The following is a 26,368-nucleotide window of genomic DNA, read 5'->3' as shown; positions in this document are numbered from 1 at the left end:
GACTAGCAGTGCTACCTATGTATTTCCCTGATCTGCTTTTCTTTCCCATAGAGCAAAAAACATGGGTATAGAGGAGACTATGAAACATGGAAGTTTCACTCAGAAAAGCTGCATTATAAAAGTGCTATAGACTTCTTCTGTTTATTTACATGATGGACATGGTAGTCATAACTCCTAATATAACACAAAGTGGTGTGGGGGGTCATGGGGGTGCAGGAGGGAGTTGACTCAGTGCTCTCTCCCTGAGCACTATGGCCACACTAGGAACAGCTGATTTTGGAAACTCCTGAGTAAGACAGCTGGTGTGGGAGGTGGTGTTGCAAATAAATGTGCTGTTTGCACAGATACTTCCCTTGGCTTGCATAAGCAGATGAGGGCTTTTGGATGGGCCAACTCACCCTGTCAGCTAATTGTTGCTGAAATGGAGTGGCTAGTAATCACTCCTAGAACAGCTATATAAATGGAGCAACCCAATAGCTTGAACTTTCTCTGTTTCTTGGTGCCCTACAGCAAAGAAGTGCTTTCTAGTAGACACTCTGTCCTCGTCCATAGTAACATTTACAATTAAAACTAGGTCAGTAGTTGAAACCATGAAGAACTAATTGTCTGTGTAAGTGTAACACTTCTGGCACTGCGAAGACAAACAAAGACAGAAAAACAGATATTTTGAAAGACGAGAAAATTCTTCTTACGTAATTCATTGCTCTTTGAACAATAGCAAAAACAGGACAAGAAATGTAATTTGTGAATTTGTGAATCTTCTCATATTTAAAAAATATGTAGTAATAATCTGCTTTGTAACTATTTCTGGCTAAATACACTGGCATCACAATTCAGAGCACAGCTCTACAACCTTATTAGGCAACTGAGAGTGTTTTCTGGAGCAGGAGGTAAAAAAAAAAAAAATCGTTACAATGCCTTTACCTTCCTGACCAATATATTCTAGGTTCAGTGCCATGGATCAACATTACAGTTGATTTATATCACCTTCTGAATCAATGTCATATGGCTGAGATGCACTGAAAATATTAAAAAGAGAAGGAGGCAATTAATGCAGAAAAAAAGTACACAAACCTTAAATAAAACCACTTTCTATCACTTTGCTAAAATAAGCTTTCAGGCAGATGCTAATATTCTGAGCTGGCTGACAGCCTGAAATGAATTTGTGGGAATCAGGTACCACAAATGTGTGGCTTGGAGAGAATGTGAAGCCTCCTGTGAGTTTATTTAGCATTTTCCTAATGTCCCAGGTGTTCTCAATGGGCCAGAGCAGATATGATCATTGTCCCTGGAACATAAAACCAGTGCAGTGGTGTATGCGATGCAAAAATACAGGTGTCATACAGAATGTGAGTGCCTAGAACAGGATTCTTAGTATCATCACACAGTGCTGCCACGCTTTCCAAGTGGATAAGCCCCGTCAAAATCCATGCAGAGATCAGTCAAGGGTTGGGAGTGGATGAGTCACAAGTATCTAGAGGGTGACATTATGTAGATTACAATTTTAACTCTCATTGTTTTTTTCTGCGTACAAAATAAACACAAACTAATTTTATCGAACGTTGCTATACAAACCCTTGGTGCTGACTGCTCTCTGCAGAGTGCTTTAAAATAGAAGTTATAGCTACTTAACAGTTTGGAGACTGCAACTGAGACTGATCTTGACTAAAGTGGAGTTGGTTGCTGAATATAACTTTCCTGTAACTGCTGACTTCTCAAAATACATGTGCCTCTAAGAGCTGTTGCTACATCTCTAGTGGCAATAGCATATATTTGTAGTATTAAGTAGTGCTGGGTTCTTCCCTCCACAAGGTTCTAGTTCTTCCTGCAGCACCCAAAGGTTTAGACCAGTTATCCAGATATAGAGACTGAGGCTTTATATAGCATGCTATCTCAGATCAAAACAAATATCTAGATAGTCATTTGAGCATGTAGCAAACATCTAAAAATGGCATTTGATTCCTAAACTTATGATTCATAGGTGGGTACATCAACCATCAACAACCTTTTTGTTTCCTGTAACAAATCCCAGAGAATTAAATGTAGATGTGGGAATCTGCAAGCATGAGCAATGTAGCTAATTATTATAAGGTAAACTATGATGGAAATCTACATCATGCCTACCATCACCACTAAATGCAGGATGGCTTATCCCTCACTGAAAGAAGGATGAAGACCCTCATGCTTACCACAGGCTGAGATAATTCCCACAGCCAAGCACTGCAGTAGAGGTAACACACAGGGCAGACCCTCACTCACCTTTTCATGACTTATCTGAGCACCCATATCCTACATCAAATGTCTTGTTTTAGTAAAATATGGACCCTGAGCTGTAGTTCCAGGTGACTTTCCAAACTGTGTTCACAAAGGGCAAGTTTGGCCTCAGAGCATTCAACAGCACAAACTAGAGTCTCTTGCATGGTGTATTTCCATGTTCTCAGTGCAGTATATAGGGAAGAGGGATATCATTCCCATATAATATATGCACTTTCCTTCTTACCCATTATTTACCAGGAGCAGTTCTATCTCATTTTATGCACAGAATGGTTTGTATTTATGAGAGATTAACCTGACCTTGATTTTATTAAATTTGGAAATATGACAAAACAGCCGACACTGCAACATCTCAGACGTGTTTGTGAAGTGCTTAAACACTTAAAGCACACTAAATGCTAAATGTTAAATGTCATGATGGCAGGCAAAGTGCTATTGGTACAGTAGTGAAAATGGCAGCCGTAGAACATTCCAAATATGCTGAAGTCAATCACTAAACATAGCATAACTACAAGCAACTAACATAACACAGATGTATCTAGCCCAGTATCTAGAGAACAAAGACAAGTTTTTCTAATTCCTTCTGATTTCAAGTTTCCATACTCTGGAAGTTTTCTTTAAAGTGCTAAAAAATTATATGCCATGTTACAGGTGCCAGGTAAGACTGTTACTCTGTTACACACAAATGAGAAGCAAATGAGCTTTGCTTAGTGCTCTGCTGCAATATTGCTTACTCTGCTTCCAATTAATTTGCATTTAGGTGTGGGAACTTTACAAATGTGATATAGCAGCTCAAAATATTACTTTTGCGGCATGGGCAAATGTCAGGAAAATTATCCATCTGCATTCACAATAGCACCCAACTCCACTCTTTCCTACAATAAGATGGTGTCTGATGTCATTCAAACAAACATATACATTCATTTCTTTCTCACAGTGAAACAGAAAATATTTGTAAGTGACAGCATATGTATCACTCTGCTAGTGCTAGTTCCATTCTTGTATCCTATTATTTTTCTCAAACTGTTCAGGTACAGCAGTTTAAAACCTTGCTCAGTAACCATTTGCTTTCCACCTCACTCAATTCATCCAAATATTACTGGGCTCTTATCAAGAAATTTCCACAAGAATTATGTAAATGGAGGAAGTACCATGCTAATACTTATTTATTTAACATCCCAAAGAACACAGCTATCCTGAGCCTGGATCAATAATAATTCCTCTAATGAAAATGTGGTCACAAACAGAATGCCCCATCAGAAACAACTGCCTTCAAATCTAATCTGCTTTACAGATGAGTAAATTCACTAAACAACCTGTTAAACAAATACAGTCATGTTTACTTTCTGCAGTGCTAGAAAGGCAAAAGCCAAGAAGCATTCCTAGGAACAAAGAACAAATAAGGAGCAGTAATTAATTCATTTTGAACAATCATAAGAGCAATAATAGAGTGTTTTGCATCTTTGGCTACCTATATTGAGCAATTATCTCAGACAGCTGCAAGAGAAGTGTAGGGAACAGAACAAAGGTCTTTATGTAACCTTTGTCAACCTCACCAAGGCTTTTGATACTATGAGCAGAAAAGGTCTGTGGCAGATTTTGGATTGTTTAGGTTGTCCCCCCAAGTTCCTTAAAATGATCATTTTACTCCATGAGGATCAGCACGGCCAAGTCAGATATGGCAACACACTTTCTGAGCCCTTTTTAATCAAGAATGGTGTGAAACAAGGCTGCGTTCTCGCTCCTACTCTATTCACCATCTTCTTTAGCATGATGCTCCAAAGGGCCACGGCAGACCTCGATGATCAGGACGGTATCTACATTCGATACCGTACTGATGGAAGCCTATTCAATCTAAGGCGACTGAAGGCCCATACCAAGACCTTAAACCATCTTGTCCGGGAGCTGCTCTATGCTGATGACGCCGCCCTTGTTGCCCACACAGAAGCAGCTCTGCAGCGTTTAACATCCTGCTTTGCAGATGCCGCTGAGCTCTTTGGGCTGGAAGTCAGCTTAAAGAAGACAGAGGTCCTCCATCAGCCTGCACCTCAGGAAGTCCCCCATCATCCCCACATCACCATTGGCCAATCAGAGCTCAAATCAGTCCAGCAATTTAATTACCTAGGTAGCCTCATCTCCTTGGATGGTAAGATTGATGGAGAGATAGACAACAGGTTAGCAAAGGCATATAGTGCTTTTGGAAAACTCCACAAAAGAGTTTGGCGTAATAAACACCTGAAGAAAAGTACTAAGATCAGTGTTAACAGAGCCATAGTGTTGTCTACTCTCTTGTACGGTTCCAAATCATGGGTCATCTACTGCCACCACCTGCGTCTCCTAGAACACTTCCATCAACGCTGCCTCCGTTCAATCTTAAACATCCACTGGTCAGACTTTGTGACCAATACATCTGTTCTAGAGCAAGCAGCAGTCACAAGTATTGAGGCCATGTTGCTGAGAATGCAGCTGCGCTGGGCAGAGCACGTCTCCAGGATGAAGGACCACCGCCTCCCTAAGATCCTGCCCTATGGTGAACTTGCCACCGGCTGCCGCAAGAGAGGAGCCCCGAAGAAAAGATACAAGGACTCCCTGAAATAACATCTCAGCCTTGGCCATATTGATCAACATAACTGGTCCACTCTGGCCTCCAATCGGGAGGTCTGGAGACACACCATCTATAACGCAGCTGTCTCCTTCGAGAACACACGCAGGATCACTCTCGAGGAGAAAAGACAACGCAGAAAGAACCGTAAATTGCAGAATACACCATCTAAGGAGTCTTTCTGCTGTGCCTTTTGCAATCAGATATGTTTGTCTCGTATTGGTCTCATAAGCCACCAGCGTGCCTGTAGCAAATGTGGATAGAGCCTTCCCAAATCTTCGTTCGCGAAGCCCAGCCATGATTCAGCAATTAGCGTCTCACCATAAGCTGAATGTCAAATAAATACTGCAGACTGTTTGCTGCTGTTTATGCCTGTGGAATACAACTCTGTTTCTCTGCATATTTCCCATTTCATCAGGTCATATCAAATCATATTTTGTCAGTGTTTATTAATTCAGCCTTAATCTAGTCACATGACACACACTTCAATGCACTTAGTTTAAAAAAAGCACAACATTTTCCATAATTTCAGTTATTTTTAAATGTGAATAGATACAAACAATTAGCCAGTGACCTGCGCATCAAATTTATTGCATTCAAGCATGTTTTTACTTAAAGTGTTGAGCAGTCATTTAAAATACTATTTCCCTTTACTTTTAAATTGCAACCTACAGACTACAGAGTTGATTTCCTCTCTTTGTAAGAGTAGTGACTTGAGCTAACACTAATGGGAATTATTGAGGCATACAATTAAAGTTCTAGACAGTCTCAAGTTTTCAACAAGACTAAGAAGTACCGCTGTGCCACTTAGAGACTATTTTGCAAAAAGTAAAAGCTTAGCAAAGGAACACGGGCAAATTTTCCTTCCACCCTAATATGATTAAGTCTCATTTAAGTTGTACACATGGGAATACAAAAAATTAAATATGTACATTTAATCCAGAAAAACAGGGAGGAGAAAGAAGGGGATGAAGAGAAAAAAAGTAAATTTAATCGGTTTACCTGATACTGTACAACACTTTTCCAGTTTTAGAAATCCTCAGCAACTTGTTGTCTGTTGTGACATCATGGAAATTTGCTCCCTTCTCATTGGCAAAGAATAAATCTGGCTTCCAAATCGAGTCCAACATAGAGGGATCCAAATCCAGGGAATCATCAGGATATTCGCTGTAAGCCAGACGTGAGTCATTCCACTGCTGTCTCAAAAAAATGTTCACTCTGTAGTCCTACAGAAATGCCATGTAGAAAGGTTACTAAACCATCAAAACTGGAAGCCTGCTTTAGCTTTCTTTATGCTTTTAGATTTACTACAGTACCAGGATTACAGCAAACATTTGTGTTAACCTTTGAACATCAGAGCTGTCATTTGAAAATAAAGTTGTCAAAATGCTTTACTGAACCAACAGGTACATTTTCCAAATCAAAATTCCTTTAGTGATGAGAAAAACATTAACTGCAAACTCCAATATCAAATATAACCCTCTTTCAAATTCTATGAATTAACTCAGAGGTGCTTAGAAAGTCAAAAAGCATTGCAGCTAGATATATACAATTTCAACAAATATTCTGTGAAACTAGCAATTTAAATAAATTGGTTCCAATATGCAAATCAATTATGTCTAATGTACTCATGAATAGCTGCTAATTCCAGTGAAGCCAAAATTGTATAGAAGAAATTAAATCAGCACTTCTTATTTACTATTTGTTTGCTTTTTCTGTCTACTGTATGCTTTTCTCTCTATGTTTCTTCATTTACTCCTCCCTCTCTACATCCCATTAAAATTGGCCTAAATGTATTCTTCTGCTCAGTGGTCTCCTAGTCACAACTGGGAAAGGCAGCAATTATTTAGAGGTTTATATAGAATGAACACTAACACTGTCAAGAACTGGTTATTAACAGGGAGTGTGTAAAGAGCATTTAGGGGCTAAAGTCTCTGGAGGGAATGGAAAGAAGCAGATGCTTATTCTCCTTATCCCGAATTTCCAAAGTCATCTCCCCCAGTTTTCTTTGCTTTCATAGCATATGTACCTGAAATTACTATTTTTAATTTGCTTGTGAACACTCTCTTAGAAATACATCTACTCTTTCTCTAAAAAGAAAATCTTTTTTAATATTGATTATATTATCTGAAGGAATATTTAATCAAATAATTCTGTTGACAGTACAAACCACTCACATTCAGGATTTGCTTTATGGTAACCGCAGTACACTAAAATGGCAGCACTCTGCTTTTGACTTGGAAAATGTATGAGCTGACCTGGGTTTAGTTAAGTAACTGAACTGCATAGTCTAAAGAACTTATTATTCTTGAAATGTAGATAAATATTCTCACTCTGATTGGAGCTGCAACTTGTCCTATATGCCGACTCTGTGAACAAGCCCTTCCAAGCTTCAGCTCTCCCACCCTTTGCCCAGAAGGGTGGTAGGGAGGCGTGCTGCTGCCCTGATAGACACTTCAGACATCCAAACTAATGCAGTTTTTTAACCCAATGGATGATGCTTTACAATCTCGCTATGAACATGACTTTTTTTCCTTTTTTTTCATTTTCATTTTGTTGTTTTGCACAGATGTGAATCAAAACAGGAATGTCTACTAATCAAAGAAGACAGACCTGAGAGAGGTCTCAAGAATAGCCTGTTTATTAAAGATACTTACAAAAGCCCATATTGTACTTTTTATGAGGGTCTTGTTTCAGATATTTAAAGATCAAATAGCTACTTGCAGTTCTGAGCTTATAAAATGTCATCACATCTTGTAAGGATGCACTATCCATAAGCACACTATTCCTTATTTTGCAGTCTTAGAAACTGAGTGTCTTATGTTTATAATGTGTCTTTAAATTTATATGTGTCTTTATATGTGTCTTAAACTTTATATGGGACAGCTTAGTCATAAATCCAGGAAAGCACTTGATTTTGATTCTGCAGAAAAGAAGGAAGGAGCTGTCATCAGCAACTGCTGATAGAATAAAACTTCTACAACTAGTTGCACAACTGCCTTTAATTTTTCTTTGTAATAAGATATATAATGAAGCCTATGAAAAGCACAGGGATTTTTTCCCCCATGATACAGAAATCATAAATAAGTCAAATCAGTAAATTATACAGAAATACATGAAAAAATGAACCTCCGTGGTTGGTGATTTAGATAATAAAAAGCAGTCTAAAAAATCTTTGTTCATAGAAGAGCTTGCATATGATGATATATATTATACCAAAATCATGAATAATGCCAATTGGATTAAATTACATTTTTCAATATGTCCCTTCATAAATATCAGGGCCATCACACCGATGCTTTCCCTCTGCAAGCCTTGTTAGAAACAAAACAGAACTGAAACTGTTGTTTATGTCTGATAGGTTTTACATATATATGTATATATATATTTTTAATGAGAAATAAAAATGGAAATACAAGATACACATCATAAAAACAGCATTATTTTTCCCTCCTATGCTTGCAGTATGAGCAGTTGAGAGGGATGTGTGTTTACACATTCAGACCTAATCATGTGCAGAATTTTGAATTTACTTTTCCTGTGCTAACATTGTAACTGTCTTTTGAAGAAAAATTCTCTTGAGAATGGTAGAACAACACGGGGCTGAGGCAGACTACAATGTGTATTTTGCAAGTTCCTGAGGGTAGAAGTGGGTGGACTGTAGTAATGCACTCCTACACAACCAGGAGTACACCTGCTCTACAAATTCTTTCTGACAGCACCACCACTCTGAACAAGGAGTATGGACCTAAAGATTCCATCTCAGTTGCAACACCAATGCTAGCAATAGCTTAAGGCAACTCAGATAAACAGCTTTCCTCTGTTCTCAAGCCATAAGGTCAGAGTAATACAAACATACTGAAAGAATATTAATCTGATTAGTTTCAGTAGCTTTATCTGAAGATTTAGGGACTCAATCCAGAGATATACTTAGTTTATGTTATAAGAATGTAGATAGAAATCATCTTTCAGCAAATCCAAATCCAGATCCACTGCCCAGAGGTTCAGCAAAGCTCTGGATTCCTTTGTTCTCAGGCACTGCTATGGCAGGGGCAGTGCAGGGGAACCCTCCTCCATCTTCAGTGCTACTTTCTGTTTCTGAACTGACACTTATCTTAGATCTTAGCTTTTCTCCCATCTTCCCCTCCAACAGCACTGATTTCCCAAAAGTCGAGTCAGGTGTCTGAGACAAACAGCCGACTTAGCTGGTCTTCCTTGAATTGAAGGGGCTTACCAAAAAGACTAAATAGGAATGCTAACTGAAAAGTAGTGGTTTAATGACCTATTTCAAGGCCATGCAACAGAAAAGCACTTGGTTACCTATGCACCTAAGCATTCAAGGTGTCCCCAATTACTTCAGTGGGAGCCTTTTATATATTTAAAACTATACATGCGAATTAATCAGGATCTAAGAAGCTTATTTGTAATTACAGTTTAAGTTTTTTTCTAGTTGGAAGATAGTATCATACAGCCAGCCACAGGCAAGCTTTTAAAACAAAGGAATGGCAATTTTTTCTGCTAACATAAGTATTTAAAACACAACCGGAGTTTGATGCATTCACCCCAACAGAGAACCTGCTCCATAGTGTCAGATATTGATTATAGGGCATAATGACAATAATAATGTCCTCACAGTTAGTCATTTCTGTAATTAACAATTAGCTTGTCAATGTACAAACTCTCTTAGCTTCTCCTACAGCTGATAGCTAAAAAATCCTGGTCATTAGCAACACTGAACATCTGAATTCTTTGGGATGCTGCCCAGGCTGATGTAGATTACTCATCTGTGATACTCGACAGCAGTCATGCTGTACAGTGAATTTTCTGCTGAATACTGCATGTGTGAATGCTTCCAAAAATAGATACAGAGTTTACTGCTTTATTCAGTGAAGTTACTCAGGATCATCTTTTTCTCTTTCTCTGCAAGTTAGGACTTACATGAAAGATGAATCAATGAAGAAAATTTCCAACTATATTATTTGACTCTGGCCTTTTTTTCCCTGTTTTCATTTTGGTATAATATATATCATTCTAATATGGAAGAAAAACATTTATTTTGCAGGAAAAAAGAAATTATTGGGATACTGTCCCATATGTGCATTATAGAGCAGAATGACTGATATATATGCATTTCGTTTCTCTTTCTGAATTAAAAGTTTTAGTTTTAGAAGAGTGTGCTGCACTTTGGAATTGTGTTGGTTTTTCACACAGGGAGGAATTTTATCCTGCTCTGTCTTAATCAGAAAACAGCAAATACTCTGGATAATGTTATTGAGAACCTGGCTTACTGAATTTAGTAGGTCTGGGACTGTAATCCTATTTTCCATGTTAATTTCTCCTACTGAAAGCTTCTCTAAACAAGTTTTCATCTCCCAAGTTTCCAATGAACTGCTGTAGATCGTCCAAGTTATATTCTGATAATGTCCCTTCAGTATATACACATGGTTTCACTAAGCATTTCTCTCCTCTGAGACAGAAGTGTCTCCATTGAATTTGCAATCCAGGCTTTTAAATGAATCGTTTAGTTTTATGTCAAAACCATCAAGAGCATTTTATAGGGAAAAACGATTCCTAAGAGTCAAACAAAACTTGTTATTTATCACAAGGGATGCCAACAGTTTTACCATGATTATATCTATTTCAGAAAGGCAAAGTAGATGGAACAGTAATAGATGTCTGGCTCTCAGAGCAGACTGCTAAAACTAGTCACAATAGTCATTAAAGAAGTGACAGCATTAAGAAAATCAATATCAAACCATTGAACAGCATCATAGAGAAATCTTTCCACACTTTCAGCAGATATTATGAACAAAGCAAAATAAGAAAGCCAAGAGTCTTTGTTTTCAACTACTTGAATGTTTGGCTGTTTTTGCAAAATGTGTTAATGAACATTGGAAAGGTGCACATTAACATATTTGATAGAAGGTAAAATGCAATGAGGGGATTTAATCAAAGCAATGAAGGAGTCTAATTAATGCAATCAGCATTAGGTCGTGCAAATATTTTCATTGAATGCCATCTTGTAAAGCTAGTAACGTGCAGGATTTTTGCTACTTAATGCTATGCTGATGGCTCTGCATACTAGGATCAACAGACATGGTTGGGTAAAAAGGCTACATTCATGGCTATCTTCTCAGAATTCTTTAAACACAGGAAAAACAATTGAAGTTTTCCAAAAATAATGAAAATGAAGTCTGTTGATAATTATGTTACACCATGATATGTTTTTTCCTTGTCATTTTTAAATTAATTTTAATTTTCTTTTAAGGTGCTTTTAAAATATTACAGATAAATACTCTAAAGCATTAATTTATCTGTTTGCTTTATAGCTATGTATGTTACAGATTGTCGATTATAGTAGAGTCTTTCCCACACTATTTTAGAAAACAATCTGGTCTAGAAAAAACTTGCCTTTTATCTATAGAAAATATAAAGTAACAGGGTGGGGTTTTAAATAAAATTATTTAGGATCAGAAGTTTTATGTTTCTACATTCCTTAGGCACCACTTTCCGAAATGATGACAGGAATTACAACTGAATCTAAGTGAATATTAAACAAAATACATAAGCTGGGCTAACTATCTGTTCTTCAAGGCAGTATCTATTCCATTTTATAAAAAAATAGTTCTTTGGTTTACTTCAAGTCCTTTTGTGGGTAGTAAGTTCATTTTTAGTTACAAGGATATCAGTCCTACAGGAAGCCAAGCATCTTTATTGCCTCTGGCTTCAGAAAATTCAGAAAGATCTGGATGCTGCGTAGGAATACCTAGAAAACAGTTGTGAAACTACTTTGCAATTGCTTCAAAAGTCCCATAGATATGAGCACCTAATATTTATTATGGGTTTATCACATTATGATGAGAAAGCCATCAAAAATATCTCTCTGGACTAACCCCCATAGTCAGGTGTATGTAGGCTTGAATAAACAACTGATCTTTTTGTTCATTTTTGAAAAAGAGGATTTCAAAACTCAGAATCTTTCTAAATGGACCCAGAAGAATAGTTCTTATTTTTCTTAGCAAATATTGAAAAAAGATAACAGACTGCTAGTCTTCTAGACTAAAAAAAAAATTGGACTAAAATTTTAATTTTCATTTTTTTAGCTTGATTTGGTTAATCCTAAATTAATAATTCTAAATTAAAATCAAAATCTCATGCTGAAATGAAAAATAGAACTGTTTATTTTTAGATTTATCATAATTAAAACTGGCATTTTCATTTTGGTTTTTTTTTTTTCTTTTTTTTTGACTGAGTGTATTCTTTGCATTCAGTCAAAACACAAATTTCAGTCAGGTGGAATCCCGTAATTTCCTAGTACCTATTTAACCTCAAAATGCCTAAGTCTTACACCTATGTGTTATAGCCATTTGATTCATGTTTTGCATTCACTTCAGTCAGTGATGCGGCTGCAATTCACAAAGATTTATCTGAGTTAACCAAGACTGTTCTCTGCAGCAGCAGATAATTCAGCATGTGGTGTAAAACACACTCGAACATGGAGTACTTGGCAGGGAGCCCCACAGCTGAGCTCCAGCCATTCCTCTGTCTCTTCAGTGCTAATAAAACCTGAGAAAGCAGGTTTGCAAACACTTATATTTGCTGCTATCACAGTTAGTACAGACTATGGTGGGGTTCCTATATAGGTGCATTTGGAGTTGACAGGCGAGTTTAGTAATTTATATATCTCTTATATAATTATTCTATATTTATTTTTTGTTTTTCTATTTTATTATTATTATTATTCAGCTTGTAGGTTTTTAGTAGATTAATAACTTAGTCAATGTCCCCACATCCTGAGCATCCCTATTCTACATCACATCCCACTCCTTCACAAGATGGCTTCAATGACCAGTCCCACTCACCATTGTAGTTTCTGCTATTGAACCAAAGCTGTTGATAAATATGTTGCAGGTAACATTTACAGGAGGACCTGCAAGTTGAACAATAAATAGAAAAATTGACAGGTTTTGTTCATGACATATATTAAGTATTGTTGTTCTCTTGCCAATGACATCATAGCACTTACCATTGTGGTTTCTGTGACTGATCCAAAACTGTTGATAAAAATATTGCAAGTAACGTTTACTGGAGGACCTGTGGAATGCAATAAAAATGTTGCAATATACATTGAAACAAAAGTACAGATCCCTCAGCCTCCGTACAATCTGGTACAGATGTGGCTGGAAACAAGTAGAAAGTGAGTTTTCCCAAACAGATCATGTAAATTTTGATCAAAAGAAAAACTTTATCAACACTGATGTACTTAACCTAGTTTCATTGGAAGTTGTTATATAAATACACAGAACTATATCCTTGCATTTAGAGATTCACGAGAGAGTTGAGTGAGGGCTTTTTTCTTATGCACAGTACCAGTGCAGAATATACTCTAGCACTGCAACCACTCCTCTCTCTCTTCTCCTTTCCTCCAGGACTTAATATTAAAAGATTATCTCTCCACATTTACTCCACTCTGTAGGCAAAGGTTTGGCACTGAAATTCCCAGCAAGGGCCACTTTTCACATTTGACTCCAGTCCACTGAAAATCGACTTAGACAACACTTTGTGCACCTGATCTGGAGATGTCTGGCTTGCCACAAACAGATATTTTAGCAATATGCATTCCAGCTTGACAGAGCTTTCATTAAACAGCTGTTTATATTCTCTTCCCTCCCACCTCCTTCGCTGGTATTCAGCAGTCACTGATGTGTAGCAGAATGAATGGGGACTCAATATTTAATTAGTTGATTTTTTAGGCGTGATGAAATAAACAGGGGTTCTTAACTGAATCAACAAGGATTAATGCTAAATGTCTGAATTTCAGTGACAAAAAAGGTGGTACAAGCATTGAGTACCAGTACTTTCTTCTTTCTTTTCCCCATTATGGCTTTTAATCACATAATTTTCCATATAAATAAAAAAAAGTCAGTGCAGAGAATATAAATACCCACATTTAGTTTCATATTTAGATCTGAAATTGATTTAGAAAAGATGGAAACAGTACTACTTTCTTTTTTGAAAAATGGAAAGATAAAGTAATGAGCCCACTCAAACCCAGTACACTGTCAGCTTCCTGAGTGCTAGGCCACCCACCTGCAAAGAAACAATCATGTTGGTTTTAGGAATCAAAATTCCAACAGTAGTATGTTTTGAGGCTGTTAATTTCCAATGAAGTGTGTTGTTCTACTCAGTTTTTTACAAGAATTGTTTTTAAAACACTTTCTTTTTATATTGCAAATGTGTGTTCACTTTCAACACCAAGCCAAAACAAACCAAATAGTCTGCTATTCTCCCTCTGTATTATCCTTTTTATTCCTTTTAATTGGTGATATTTCTACTGGCTGGGAACCTTTACCAACATATTTCTCTTCATCCAGACAAACTGAATCACTGAATCATTGTAATTGGAAGGAACATCTGGAGATCACCTAGTTCCCCTAGTCCATTTAGTCCCAAGGCAGGATCAGCTAGAGCAGGTTGCTCAGGACCATGCCACATCAGACTTTGAATATATCCAGAGATGGAGACTCCACAGCTTCTCTAGGCAACCTGAGCCTAGTCACCCTCATAGTAAAAGGTTTCTCTCATGTTTACATGGAATTTCATGTGTTTCAGCTTGTGCCCACTGCCTCTTCTCCTGTAACTAGGTACCACTGAGACGAATCTGGCTCCATCTTCTTTACTTACACCCCATCAGTTATTCATACACATGGATGAGATCCCCCAGAACCTTCTTTTCCCTCGGCCTCAGCAATCTCAGCTTCTTCTTGTATGAGAGGTCCTCTGGTCTTTTAATTACCTTCCTGAAATTTTGCTGGGCCCATATCAGTAAGTTCATGTCTCTCTCACACTGGGGACTTAGCATTCCAGGTGTGTCTCACCAGTTCTAAGCAGAGTGAAGGATCCCTTCCCTCAACCTGCTGGCAATGCTCTGCCTAATGGAGCCCAAGAGGTGATTGGCTGCCCTTGCTGCAAGGGCACATTGCTGGCTCATGTTCAACTTTGTGTAAACCAGGACCCCCATGGCCTTTTCTGCAAAGCTGCATTCCAGCTGGTCATCCCCCAGACTGTTCCTTCCCAGGTGCAAGACTGCATTTCCCTTTGCTGAACACGGTGAGGTCATGTTGGCCCATTTGCATGGCCTATCCAGGTCCCTCTGAATGGCAGCACAAGTCTCTAAGACATTAATCATTCCTCCCAGTCTTACATCTCTTGTGAATTTGTTGAGGGTGCACCATGTCCCATCATCCAGGTAATTAACGAGGATGTTAAACAGTATTGACTAGTATCAATGTCCATAGCACACCAGTAGTGACTGGCCTCCAGCTGGACTTTATGCTGCTGTTCACAACTCTTTAAGCATGGCAATTCAGTCAGTTTTCCATGCCCATTTAGCTAGTCTGTTCCAAGTTGTGAGAGACAGTGTCAAAAGCCTTGTTAAAGCTGAGATAGACACTGCTCTCTCCTTATTCATCAAGCCTTTCAAGTCCTCATAGAAGGCAATTAGCACTGTAAGGAATGATTTGCCCTTCATAAATCCATGTTGACTACCACCAGTCATCTTGAAGCCATCTGGAAATGGCTTCAAGAGATTTGCTCCAGGCTTTGAGGTAAGGCTGGCCAGCCTGTAGCTCCTGTATTCTCCTCCTTATCTCTCTTAGACATAGGTGTGACATTTTTTTAACACATAATGACTAACCTCCTCCAGTTGCCATGACCTTTCAAAGATAATTAAGAATGCCACCACCCAGCTTTCACAGCACTTTCACAGAATATTCTGAGTTGGAAGGGACCCACAAGGATCACTAAGTCCAACTCTTAAGTGAATGATCCATATGGAAATCAAACCCACAACCCTCATGTTATTAGCACCACGCTCTACTTGTGGGCGTGTCCTATGTGTTCATGTGGACTCATCTGTGTCCAGTTTGCCTAAATGCTCTGTAGCCTAATTCTTCTCCACTGAGTTTTTATTGGTCTGGACTTTTTCACGGGTCTCAGTGGCATGGGATTCCTGAAAACCATTCCTGACAATAAAGACTGTAGTGAAGGAGGCATTGAATGCCTTGGCATCTTCCCATGCTCTTTGTCAAGTTTTCTTTAATATCAGGGTGTTGTCTTGCAAAAGTCTTCATATGCGAGCATGAGACTTCCTGAGTGCCAGCAGAACCTGGTAAAGATGCTTAACTATGTTAGGAAAATATGCTTATATATGTTAGGAAATATGCTACCACATCACAGACTGCAGTCCAGATGTACATTGAGTAGGTACATGGTAGAGCACTGTATCTTACAAAAAAGCAAACACCTCCCTCCATTTCCCTACTCAATTATATAATTACATAGTGTCTTTTGCTTGTGTTCTACTGGTAGGTGTGGAACAGTAACTCAGCAAACTCAGTAAAAAAAAGAGAGAAGATTACATTTGTGAATACCCGAGGAATTTGAAAATAAATAAGTCTATGGGAGCTGATTTGATGCATTCCAGAAACTTGAGGGAACTGACTGATGTACTTGCCAAATCACTCTCCATGATACTCTCCATGGCAATCACGTGAAGTTCTTGGTGACTGGAAGAAGGGAAGCATTGCATCCATTTTTAAAAAGGGGAACTACTGACCTGTCAGCCTCACCTCTGTGCCTGGGAAGATCATAGAACAGATCCCTGTAGAAGCTACGCTAAAGCACATGGAGGACAGGGAGGTGATTCAGGACAGCCAGCGCGGTTTCACCAAGACAAGTCCTGCATGACTGAAGTGGTGGCTTTCCATGGTGGAGCAACTCCATGAGTGAACAAGGGAAGGGCTACAGATGTCACCTATCTGGAGTCCTGTATGGCCTTTGATACAGTACTCTACAACATCCTTCTCTGTAAACTGGAAAGGTATGTTGGCTTTGCTCAGCCTGCAGAAGAGAAGGCTCCAGGGATACCTTATTGTGGCCTTTCAATATTTAAAGCAGGCCTGTAAGAAAGACGGGAACAAACTTTTTAGCAGGGCATGCTGCAATACAGTAAGGGGTAATGGTTTTAAACTAAAACAGACTCCATCCGATAAGATTTTCCTAATTTAATTCTTCATTTAAAATGAAAGCAGTAAACTTCTGTGAAGTATAGCCAAGGTTTGAGAACACAGTCTAAAATTCTTCAAAGGCAATGGAAAACTTTAATTTGACCTTACTGCCTAAAATCTAAAAAGAGCTGACATTACCTGTAAAAAAATTAAGCAAAGTATAATTTTTAATTAAATCTTTTTCTCCCCCTAGTTTTCCTTTTGTCACCTCCAATGTAACAAGATGCCTTTCAGGGCACATTCAAGATAATCAAAGTGATCTTTGAGTCATAAGGAAAATGTCTGTTTCTTGAAAGGACTTAGGGAAAAAAAAAACCAAAAACAAACCAAGCCCAAACCAGCTAATGCTCAAATCAACCAGAAAGCAGATGTCTGGTATTCTGTTAAGCAGCTAAGATATCACTTCTGTTCCCTTCAGCTCTCTTTTCCCTGCTTCCCCAGAAGGTCTGCTGTGGCTGCTGGTAGTCAACAGGAATCTCTGATACACTGCCTTCTTGAAAAACCCTGACATTATAATGTCATACACCTCCTGTGACCTCGGGACACCTAGCACTTACAGAAACTCAATACTCATCTGCTCACCATAACCGCAAGAAATCTGAGTATACAGAATATTCTCCTGAATTTGCTGTGGCATATTGCCTCAAATATCCTGTACCCAAGTGTCTATGATCTTGTTGCCATCTGGCTAGAGAATGAATCCTTTCCTTGTCAGCTTCCAGAGGGGGTGAACCCATCCCAATGTGCGGGAATATTTCCATATGGAGCGATGAGTGCTGAAAGAAGTACGTTTGAGCCCCATCCAGCTTCTAACTCCAGCCTTTGCTAAATATTCTCCAGTATTGATAGCATACAGCCAGAAATCTGCCTTCATTTCATACATTCTTGAAAAGATTTACTTGTACTCTTGCCCTGGAGATCATCCTAAATGCAACTAATCATATCTGTATCCTCAAGTTCATCCCAACCCTTGTATTTTTTGGTGTCGAGTTTCCAGGTTGCACCTGGCAGCCTTTTTCTCTTCACATTAATTTCAATCATATAGCTAAATTGTCCTTAGTGGGAATATTATAATCATACAAGAGATTTAAAATTATACCTGTGCACTTGCCAATTTTCTTTGATATGTGTATTTATTAAGGGATTTTGTAAGGCAAATTAAAGTACAGTACACACAGAGAACTGTGAACAAAGCAGAGAGATGCAAAAGCAAAAATGAGAGATAATGAGGTAGAATCATCTTATGGAATGACAGTGAAAATATTGGCAAGATATTTACAGATCTGTGAGGAATCTTGTGTCTTTTACTACACATAGTATTTCTTGTCTACCTTCTCCCTTTGTCCCTTGTGCCAATGCACCATCTCGGATGTTTTATTTTGTTCCATATACAGGGGAGAAAGGTGAGCCAAATTCCCCTTCTCCTCTTACTCTCCCAGATCAGGACTTTGAAAGCCTAAAATCAGTTCCGTCTGGGTGTGGAGATAGAGCAGGGATCCAGGAACAGGACCAATGGGCAAAGGGGAGAGGTAGTGATCCCACCAGGGACTGAGAATCCTGTCATCTGTGGGGCAGGGATTTCATGTCTGAGCTCAAATGAAGGAGGTGAACGAAATGTGGGTGAGGGCAGGACAAAGACCCATATGCTGACCTAAACACCAGTATCACATACCTTAGGACAGCAGGGGAGGGTAGAGGAACTTGCTGGAGATGATTTTTTGATTGCCAGTACTGGAGACAGCTGGGGGTTTAGTAACCATTTATCCCAACCAAACTGAACAGCCTCCAACATCCAGCAGTCTTTATGAGACCTGAAACAGAGCTAACCCTATGGAGGGCTCTGCTTCTGCAGCTGCAGTACTACAGGTGCCTGAATTACCACTTCAAGAGGTTGCCAATCCATCTCTTCATGGCTCTGCAGGCACATCACTGTAAGTCAGACAGCAAGGATGAATTGCTGCTGGGACACCTCAGCTGGCCGTGGTCATTAGACAGGAGCAAGTTGTTCATCATCGTAGCTTCCTTCCTGCTCAGAGTGTGGCAGACAGGATAAAGACTGGAGTTATCAAGCTAGCTCAGCCAGTCCTGTGGCTAGGGACCATGGATATTGGGCCAGGAAGAGAAAGGCGGCTTTGATGCACTGGAAAAGTTCCTCTAAGCCACAGGGATCCTGCAGCTACTCCAGAAGCAGTGCAGCTTGCACACTTGTTTGCAAGGACTTGTATAATGGATAGCCCAAACCCTGATGAGAAATTTCTCAAGATTTACGGAGTTTGCTTAAGGTTCTTGTAAGAAAGCAGGAGGCAGACCACAGGTAGTCTTTATTGCAAGCACCTAGGTAGGACTTCTCTCTTTCCCTATCATTCTGCCTCTGGGAAAAACCAATGTTTTCGTCTATTTAAATATCATCATCTCATTAGTGTGTTAACAGCTTAGTCAGAGGAGGCAATATTTATGGCATCAATACAACATAGTTACCCTAAGGCTTACAAATCATGGTGATGTTTTTTTTGTTGGGAGTGATGCCTTTCATCTATAAGGTTGTCTTTCTATGGGATTTCTGTCAAGTGCATCACCCTGACTGCCTAAGTATAATCATGTCCAGTAAACAGAGAATTCCTTCTTCTTTAGAAATGTCCAACACAATCCAATGTAGATTATTGAGCATATGTCACTTATTATTCATTGATCAAAATTGCACCTACTAAACAAACAAACAAACAAAACTTAAAAACTAAAAAAAAAAACAAAACAACGTAAGCATAGAGTTCTCAAGAAATGTAGTAGTTGTATGGTAGTTTGCACTGATGCAATTTGCTGGTAAAATCAAATAAAGACAAAATTATTGTTCTGCTTCATCAAGCTAAAACCAGCATCCTCTGAAAGTTCATCTGTCATGTATAATAACTCAGCTTGCTGAGAATGCCATTTCTCCCAGTAGGAATATGGCAATGGTTTTGGTTGCTTACTGGTGCATCTAAGACTCAGAATCATATTCTGTGTAATCAATATACATTTGTGATCAACAGAATAAGGCTAAGAGTCACAAAAGCATTTACAGAACCAGAGAAAAACCTGAAGAGATCTTTAGATGCCTAAATTCTTTTTAGGACTCTCACTCCCATTGATATAACTCAGTCCAAATATCACCAAGTATCTGACAAATATATGTGAGCAACATGACTTACGACAACAGTATCTTATAGACTGGGGGAGACACAACACACCTACAGCAGGTGAGAGATGGAGGCAATGCTGAATGGAATCAGCAGGAAAGCACTACGGATAGCAAAAAGTACAATTTTTCCCTAGTTCCTGCTGCCTATTTCCAGAAGTGCACATGCAGGCACACACACACAAATATAAATGAACAAAGTAACGTGAACTCATACATCAAGATTTAAGCTGCTTCCCCTTCTTCCTTGAGAAAGTATCTGAGCAAGAATACAGCCTTATGACATAACCTGGATATAAGTGGGCATGCAACATTTCAGAACTGAAAGCTCTTCCTCAGTAAAATACCACTGAGGCCTCACAAGATAAATACTCCAGTGATTGTCAGGTTCAGGTGATTACAGAAAGAGTCATAGCAAGAAAATTCTCTGGAGTAAGTACAGCTAAAGCCATCTCTCTCTATATACATTGACACAGTTTGAGCTCAAACAGTGAACAGTCAATTTCTGAAGTGGTATGTGAGTTTTCAGCTGTGGGACTGTAGCTGAATGTAACAGGAGTCATGCCGGCAAAATCCTATCAACGTTTCAAGGAAGGAGAATCCCTGCTAAGATGCACTTTTTTGTGCCTTAAAGCGCTTGTGAAAATTGTTGGATCCGCACGCTTCACATTCAGTGAATGCTTTTGTCCACAGACCCAATTCTGGAAGAGGAAGGTAAGTCTCACACTACAAAACCTCTTCAGTTCTGCATTTGGCATTACAGGATAGTCCATATGATGTGTTCATTCTTCCCTGACTCTTTCTGCTGAGGCTGATAACAGAAACATATATTACTGTCAGCTCTGGGTTACACTGGGATATATCCACATAGGTTATCTAATAGACACTGCACAAGAACAATTTTCAGGCACTATTTTATTTCACTTCACAAACCAGGATTTCAGAAAAAGCCCTTCAAACAGTTGACAAGTTCCTGATTTACCCAGCTAACCTGAGCTAGTCTACAAAGAATATATAGCCATAGCAGTCACAACAGATCGTATAAATGTGCTAGAGTTGGCTTTCATGTGGGTAATTTGAGGGATGGTACCGAGGTAGTCATGGCAGGCTGGAATTCACCGGAGGCCATTAACCTCAGCATGTGCTGAGCTCTGTATCATCTCGGTGTGGTGCAGAGCACCTCTGAGCAAATTACTTAAAAGCTAATTCAGATATTTCTACACAACTCTCAGCAATAGTTGTGACTGAGTGCAGGCAGTCCCAGAGCTAAAGTCTTCCATGTGCAAATGAGACCGTGGAAATAAATCTAAAAAACAGTGAGTCAGAAATCTTACATCTGGAAACTTCCCACTGAAACTACAAGCTTACATTGCAAAGTTATTTACTATTTCTGTCAACTTTAAAAATATTCAAATCAATGCTTTATTCTTTCATATGTCCATCAAATTCTTTTTCTTTCTCTGAGCTTTCCACCAGTCTTTCAAATCTTTCCATTCCACGTCATGACAAGTACCTCATTGCAAGGCATCTCTTTCTAAAATTTTTCTTCTTCCAATGCAATAGAGCAGTGGACAGTGTTTGGGGAAATTGAATTGTTTGCTTGTCTTCTGACATGAAAAGATCCAGGCACCTATTTCTTTTCTTATCACAAAACAGTACTCACTGAAGTGGCTCTCAGCCTCACTGCAAGGAGGTAGCAGAGAAACTCCTCACATCTGGGCCTGAGAAACTGCTTGGTTGCTTTGCATTAAGGAAGACAGAACTCTTCACTGCTGATCAGCATATGAGCTGCAAAATGTGTGCAGAGGCCTGGGACACTCCTGAATGTGGTTAAATAAAAGATGGTATTACATCTATAGTCATAAAATCTGCACTCCAGTGTAGGGTCAGATAAACTCCTCTGGGTAATTTTATTATTAATAATGTTTCATGATGCCAGAGTAACCAACTCATCTAACAGACTGCATGGAACCATAACATAAAAAGTGTCCACTGAGAAGGCAGGAAGGACAATCTACTTAACAAAAAAAAAAATTATTAATAATAATATTAAATGTATGCAACCAGTCCTGGTTTCTATTTTTAGTCAGAAATAACTGCTTCATTTAACTTGGCATACTCACCTCAAAACATTTCTTTAAAAAGCAAGGTTGCTTTTTCCTTCTTCTCTAAATATGTCTTACTTTGTTCCTTCCTTGTGATTCTGACCTTGTGTTGCAAAAATTAATGGAAGCTCAGTTATAAGCGTCACTAGCTACAGTCTCAAATACAGGGCTTGGTCAATACCTCTCTCTGTGGCCACAGAGACGACTCAGAATTGATTTTAACTCCTTTCTTGTTCCTCTGGGCCTCAGACATTCTCTTTATTTCACAACTCTGCCAGCTTTTCCTTTACTGCCTCCATAATGTTCCTTGCTTTAGTGTCTGAAGAAAGAAAGCAGCTTGTGTGATTAACATTATGGAGCAGACATTGATTTATGGCTGTTTTAGAATTATAGACCAAATGATACATGGGACACAGATGAACAATGGGATTTAGACAAATGGAATGGCTCATGGATAGGGAAAAATGATAACAGAAATGGTCAGGAGCTGGTATGGATGTCAATCAGCAACAGGTCAGAGACACACTGACCCATCTACTCATCACATCTAGTACTAATAAAGTAAAATTTTCCTTTTATTTTCAACCCTTTCCTGTTTTTTACCTCCTTACAGTTCAATTCATTTCCATACAATCTGTCCAAAAGATTATTTTGAAATCAATTCCTCTATCCTGAGGAATATCCTCCATCCTCTACCCTCTCCCTTTCAATGCTCCCATCAGCTGATCTGTTGCCTGTTTAACTCAACTTCCTATCCTTTTCCTTCACACGTCCTTTCCTTTGGGAACTTTCTATCTGGTTGCACATATCCTAAATACCAAAAAGAATCTGTGTTTTAACTGCAAGACATCCTTAAGGTACTTTTTGGGTGTCTTTCACAGGCAGTTTTTCAGTCATCATTTTTTCCTACATATAAAAATGGCTGTAAGAATGGGAGGGGAATAAGAACTCTTCACCAGCCTAGAAAATAAGCATCCTATAAACTGACTGGCTTACTTTTTTATCAATACCAAACCAGCTGTCTCATGTAGGACATTCATTGCCTTGCTGTGAGGAGTATCACATGGCTCTCACATAGGCTCAGAGCTCTGCTGACATAAACCACATTGCAGGGTCAGGGCATCTGGTCTTTTTCTGAATTCTACCACTAATAGCCACACAAAGCAGAAGTCTTCTACAAATGAGACTATATCCACACTGAGGAACTTACTGACCTGAATTGAATCTGTCCCTAATTATTCATAACTTTGATAAGTCAAACTTTTATTTTATTAAAAAACCAAGGAGTTAAAATCTGGTTTTAACAGATTGTGTATGCTTTACCTCACACAAAACACACCTCAAAAGTGTGACAAAACCAAAATTCTCAGGAGTACAGAGCCAAAGAGCTCCAAAATTCTCCCAGATGCTTATTTTAGGATGGTTTCTATAAACAGACTGGCCAAAGGCTTTTAACACCTCAGACTGCTGCATCTGATGAGATATCACTGTCTGGAAAAGAAAACTGCTGCAGTCTGAAACTCTTATGTGGAGTGAATACATCTTCATTTTTACTTTTACGTGGGGAGAGTATGTGCACATGTTTATGCACAGGCAACAGGCTACATCCACATCTGGAGAAAAAGGGAGTTTTTACATACATTCCTTGTTTGGCACCATGCATGTAATTTGCATCTCTTCAACAACTGCTTTAAATTGCAGTGTGAGAGTTTATAACAGCATTCCGAGCACAACTGTTCTGTTATTTTATTTATTATTTAGGACTAATCCTTTATCAGACAGAGTAAACAGTAAAAGAAGATATAGCAATTCTGTTAAGAGGGTTTCATAGCCTGAGACACAGACATAAAAACAACACACATTGGGATTAGAGGCAGCCTAACATAATGAGTATTGATCTGGTAAATTTTAATCCTAGGTTTTCCCTGACTAATTATGCCAGTTTAAGGAAAGCATTTAGCCTCTTCTCAGATGTATTTCCCCAAGTAAAAAAGCAAAGGATATTAACCACATTTGTGTTCCTGGGATGGAGAAAGAACAAGTTTGCTCATGCAGTGTCTATCAGCTGAGTGTTGGTTACCAAGCTTTAAGGGAAAGTACCCACAAATCAGCTATTCGCAGACGTGCCTGGTTGTTTCTATGCAGCCTTGTGCTTTGGATGCACACAAACACACAAGTAGGAGTTATTAGCTTTCAGAGAAGAGCATCATACTGCTACTGTGCTTCCCTAGACACTCCACTGTTTGCTATAACCAAAAAGATCTCAGCTCCATAGCAGGCAGAAGGAGTTGCAGCGTCTGATGCTTTGATGCGTAATACCCAGGCCCTTGCAGAGGAACCTGAAGGGCCTCATATAGTTCATCAGCAGAACATGATGCTTCAGCACAGTAGGGTACCACTTGCAGAGAGCAAATAATCTAAAATGGGCTCTTTGTGGGCCTTCCTTACACTGATTCTCAGAAGGGCTGAAGTATCTCATTCAGGATCCACTGCTCAGACCATTCTGTACCAGGTCAACATATACTAACTTACTTTGAAAAAGCAGTCAAGAATTTCAGTCTAGCCTTCTAAAACACAGACAGTTTTGCAGCCAATAACAAAGTTTTGAGAGATTTCATGCAGAAAGGGTCCTTTCTTAGAGCTTCTACACCTGCCTCAGATTGAAGGGATGCAAACTTGCATCCCCTAGGCTATAAGGCTGTGGGTTGTTTCTTGGAAAATGCGGTGGGATATCTCTCACTGTCTCTTATTCAGAGGAGATGGGATTCATCCTAAAGTGCAGCTATGGTCACTGCTAAATATATTTAGTAGGTGTAGATAGTCTACAGTACCCAGCAAGTTGTGTAGCAAAGCACTTAGGGTACAACTTTTGGAGAAAGAGAGAGAAACTGCACTCACAGACATTTCTATCTTAGTGGCTGGGGAAATTATCAGGAAAAGTGAGAGAAGTGCTGGCTCTTATAATATTTTCTATAACAGTTACATCAGCTGCCTCCAAGGTGTACTGGCTACAACAGGCACTTCTGTGCATCATATCGAAGAGGTGAAGAGGCTCTCCCCTCTCAAGACAAGCAGCTACATAACAAGACCGAAAAGTCATGTTCCCTTTGCAGTTTTTCCCTGGCTTAGTTAAGTTTGAAAAATAGACCTCTCAGAATCATTTATAGTCCTTTGGATCGGATACTGAACCCTTTAAGCTAAGGGAAAACTGGACAAAAAATCTTCTGTATATTGCAGAGGAAGGGAGGCCACCCACAGACACTGTTTGTGGGTGGGAGTGTGGAGTCTTCATCATGGCCAGTCTTCGCGAACGAAGATTTGGGAAAGGTCATTACCCTTCGAGCCTGCGCAGTGGATTTTTTAGGTGAGACACAGCGTGCGCTGAACTGAGCCCACCCTTTAATCCTAAGGTTCATCTGCCGGGGCCGAGCGAGCTTGGACAGTGGCAGCGAAGTCCTCAGGACGTAGGTTTGTTTAGCGTGACCTTCTCTTAGATGGATTGCCTTACAGGGCTGACGAGCTCCATCTGCCCGGGGAAGTTCCCTGACCGGGAATCGAACCCGGGACGCGGCGGTGAGAGTATTGCATCCTAACCACTAGACCACCAGGGAACCCCCTGTGGGGTCTTAAGTGATTACAGATCCACACTGAGAGGAATCCCTTTCCTGTGGAATATAAGGCAGGCTCTGAGATACTTAGTCCTTATAGGGAGATGGAGGTGAAGCAGTGCCTCATCAGAGAGCCTGATTTGGGTTAGGAGTGAGGTGGGTGCTAGGTGAGCCAGACTGGGGCAGCGCACACTTGAGAGCAGAACTGAGAGAATCTGAGGAACTTTAAAGTACAACAGTAATGCATTGCCAATTACACAGAAGGTGAACCGAGGATTTCCAGGGCAGGTTGGTTTTGGGCTCATATTCCATCTGAGTACTGTTTGAAATGTTTTCTTCTTTTATTGACTCATTAAGCCTTTATGTTTCCACCCTTCCCAGATGCTGACACATAGCTGAGGCATAAGGAGTAATCATTCTGTCTTCATGCCCTGGCAATATTTGAGGATTGCTGGTAGCTGGCATAGTTCAAATAAGCCACTAGGCTGCTCTGATTTATCCCTCATAAGTAACTGGATGCTTGGTGAATTAGACTT

General features: G+C 39.3%; 1 protein-coding gene across 6 annotated transcripts in view; it reads right to left on the bottom strand.

The window, feature by feature from the left end:
- The window catches only part of GLRA2 (glycine receptor alpha 2), a 129,620-nt gene that overhangs the window by 90,251 nt on the left and 13,001 nt on the right, over nt 1-26,368 (bottom strand). For 3 of the 6 annotated variants that reach the window (XM_017812362.1, XM_017812364.1, XM_017812366.1), the window contains exons 3-4: nt 12,903-12,970; nt 5,879-6,102 (exon numbers count right to left, since the gene is read on the bottom strand). In XM_017812362.1, coding sequence (XP_017667851.1) covers nt 5,879-6,102; nt 12,903-12,970 — 292 coding nt within the window. Of the gene's footprint in view, nt 1-5,878; nt 6,103-12,738; nt 12,807-12,902; nt 12,971-26,368 lie in introns of all 6 variants that reach the window. The other 3 variants (XM_017812363.1, XM_017812365.1, XM_017812367.1) reach the window with 2 other exon arrangements.

Source organism: Lepidothrix coronata, unplaced genomic scaffold (assembly GCF_001604755.1).
Source record: "Lepidothrix coronata isolate B3197 unplaced genomic scaffold, Lepidothrix_coronata-1.0 Scaffold35, whole genome shotgun sequence".
Classification (NCBI taxonomy): Eukaryota; Metazoa; Chordata; class Aves; order Passeriformes; family Pipridae; genus Lepidothrix; species Lepidothrix coronata.
Note: the sequence above shows the minus strand (reverse complement) of the source record. Positions and strands in the feature narration are given on the sequence as shown.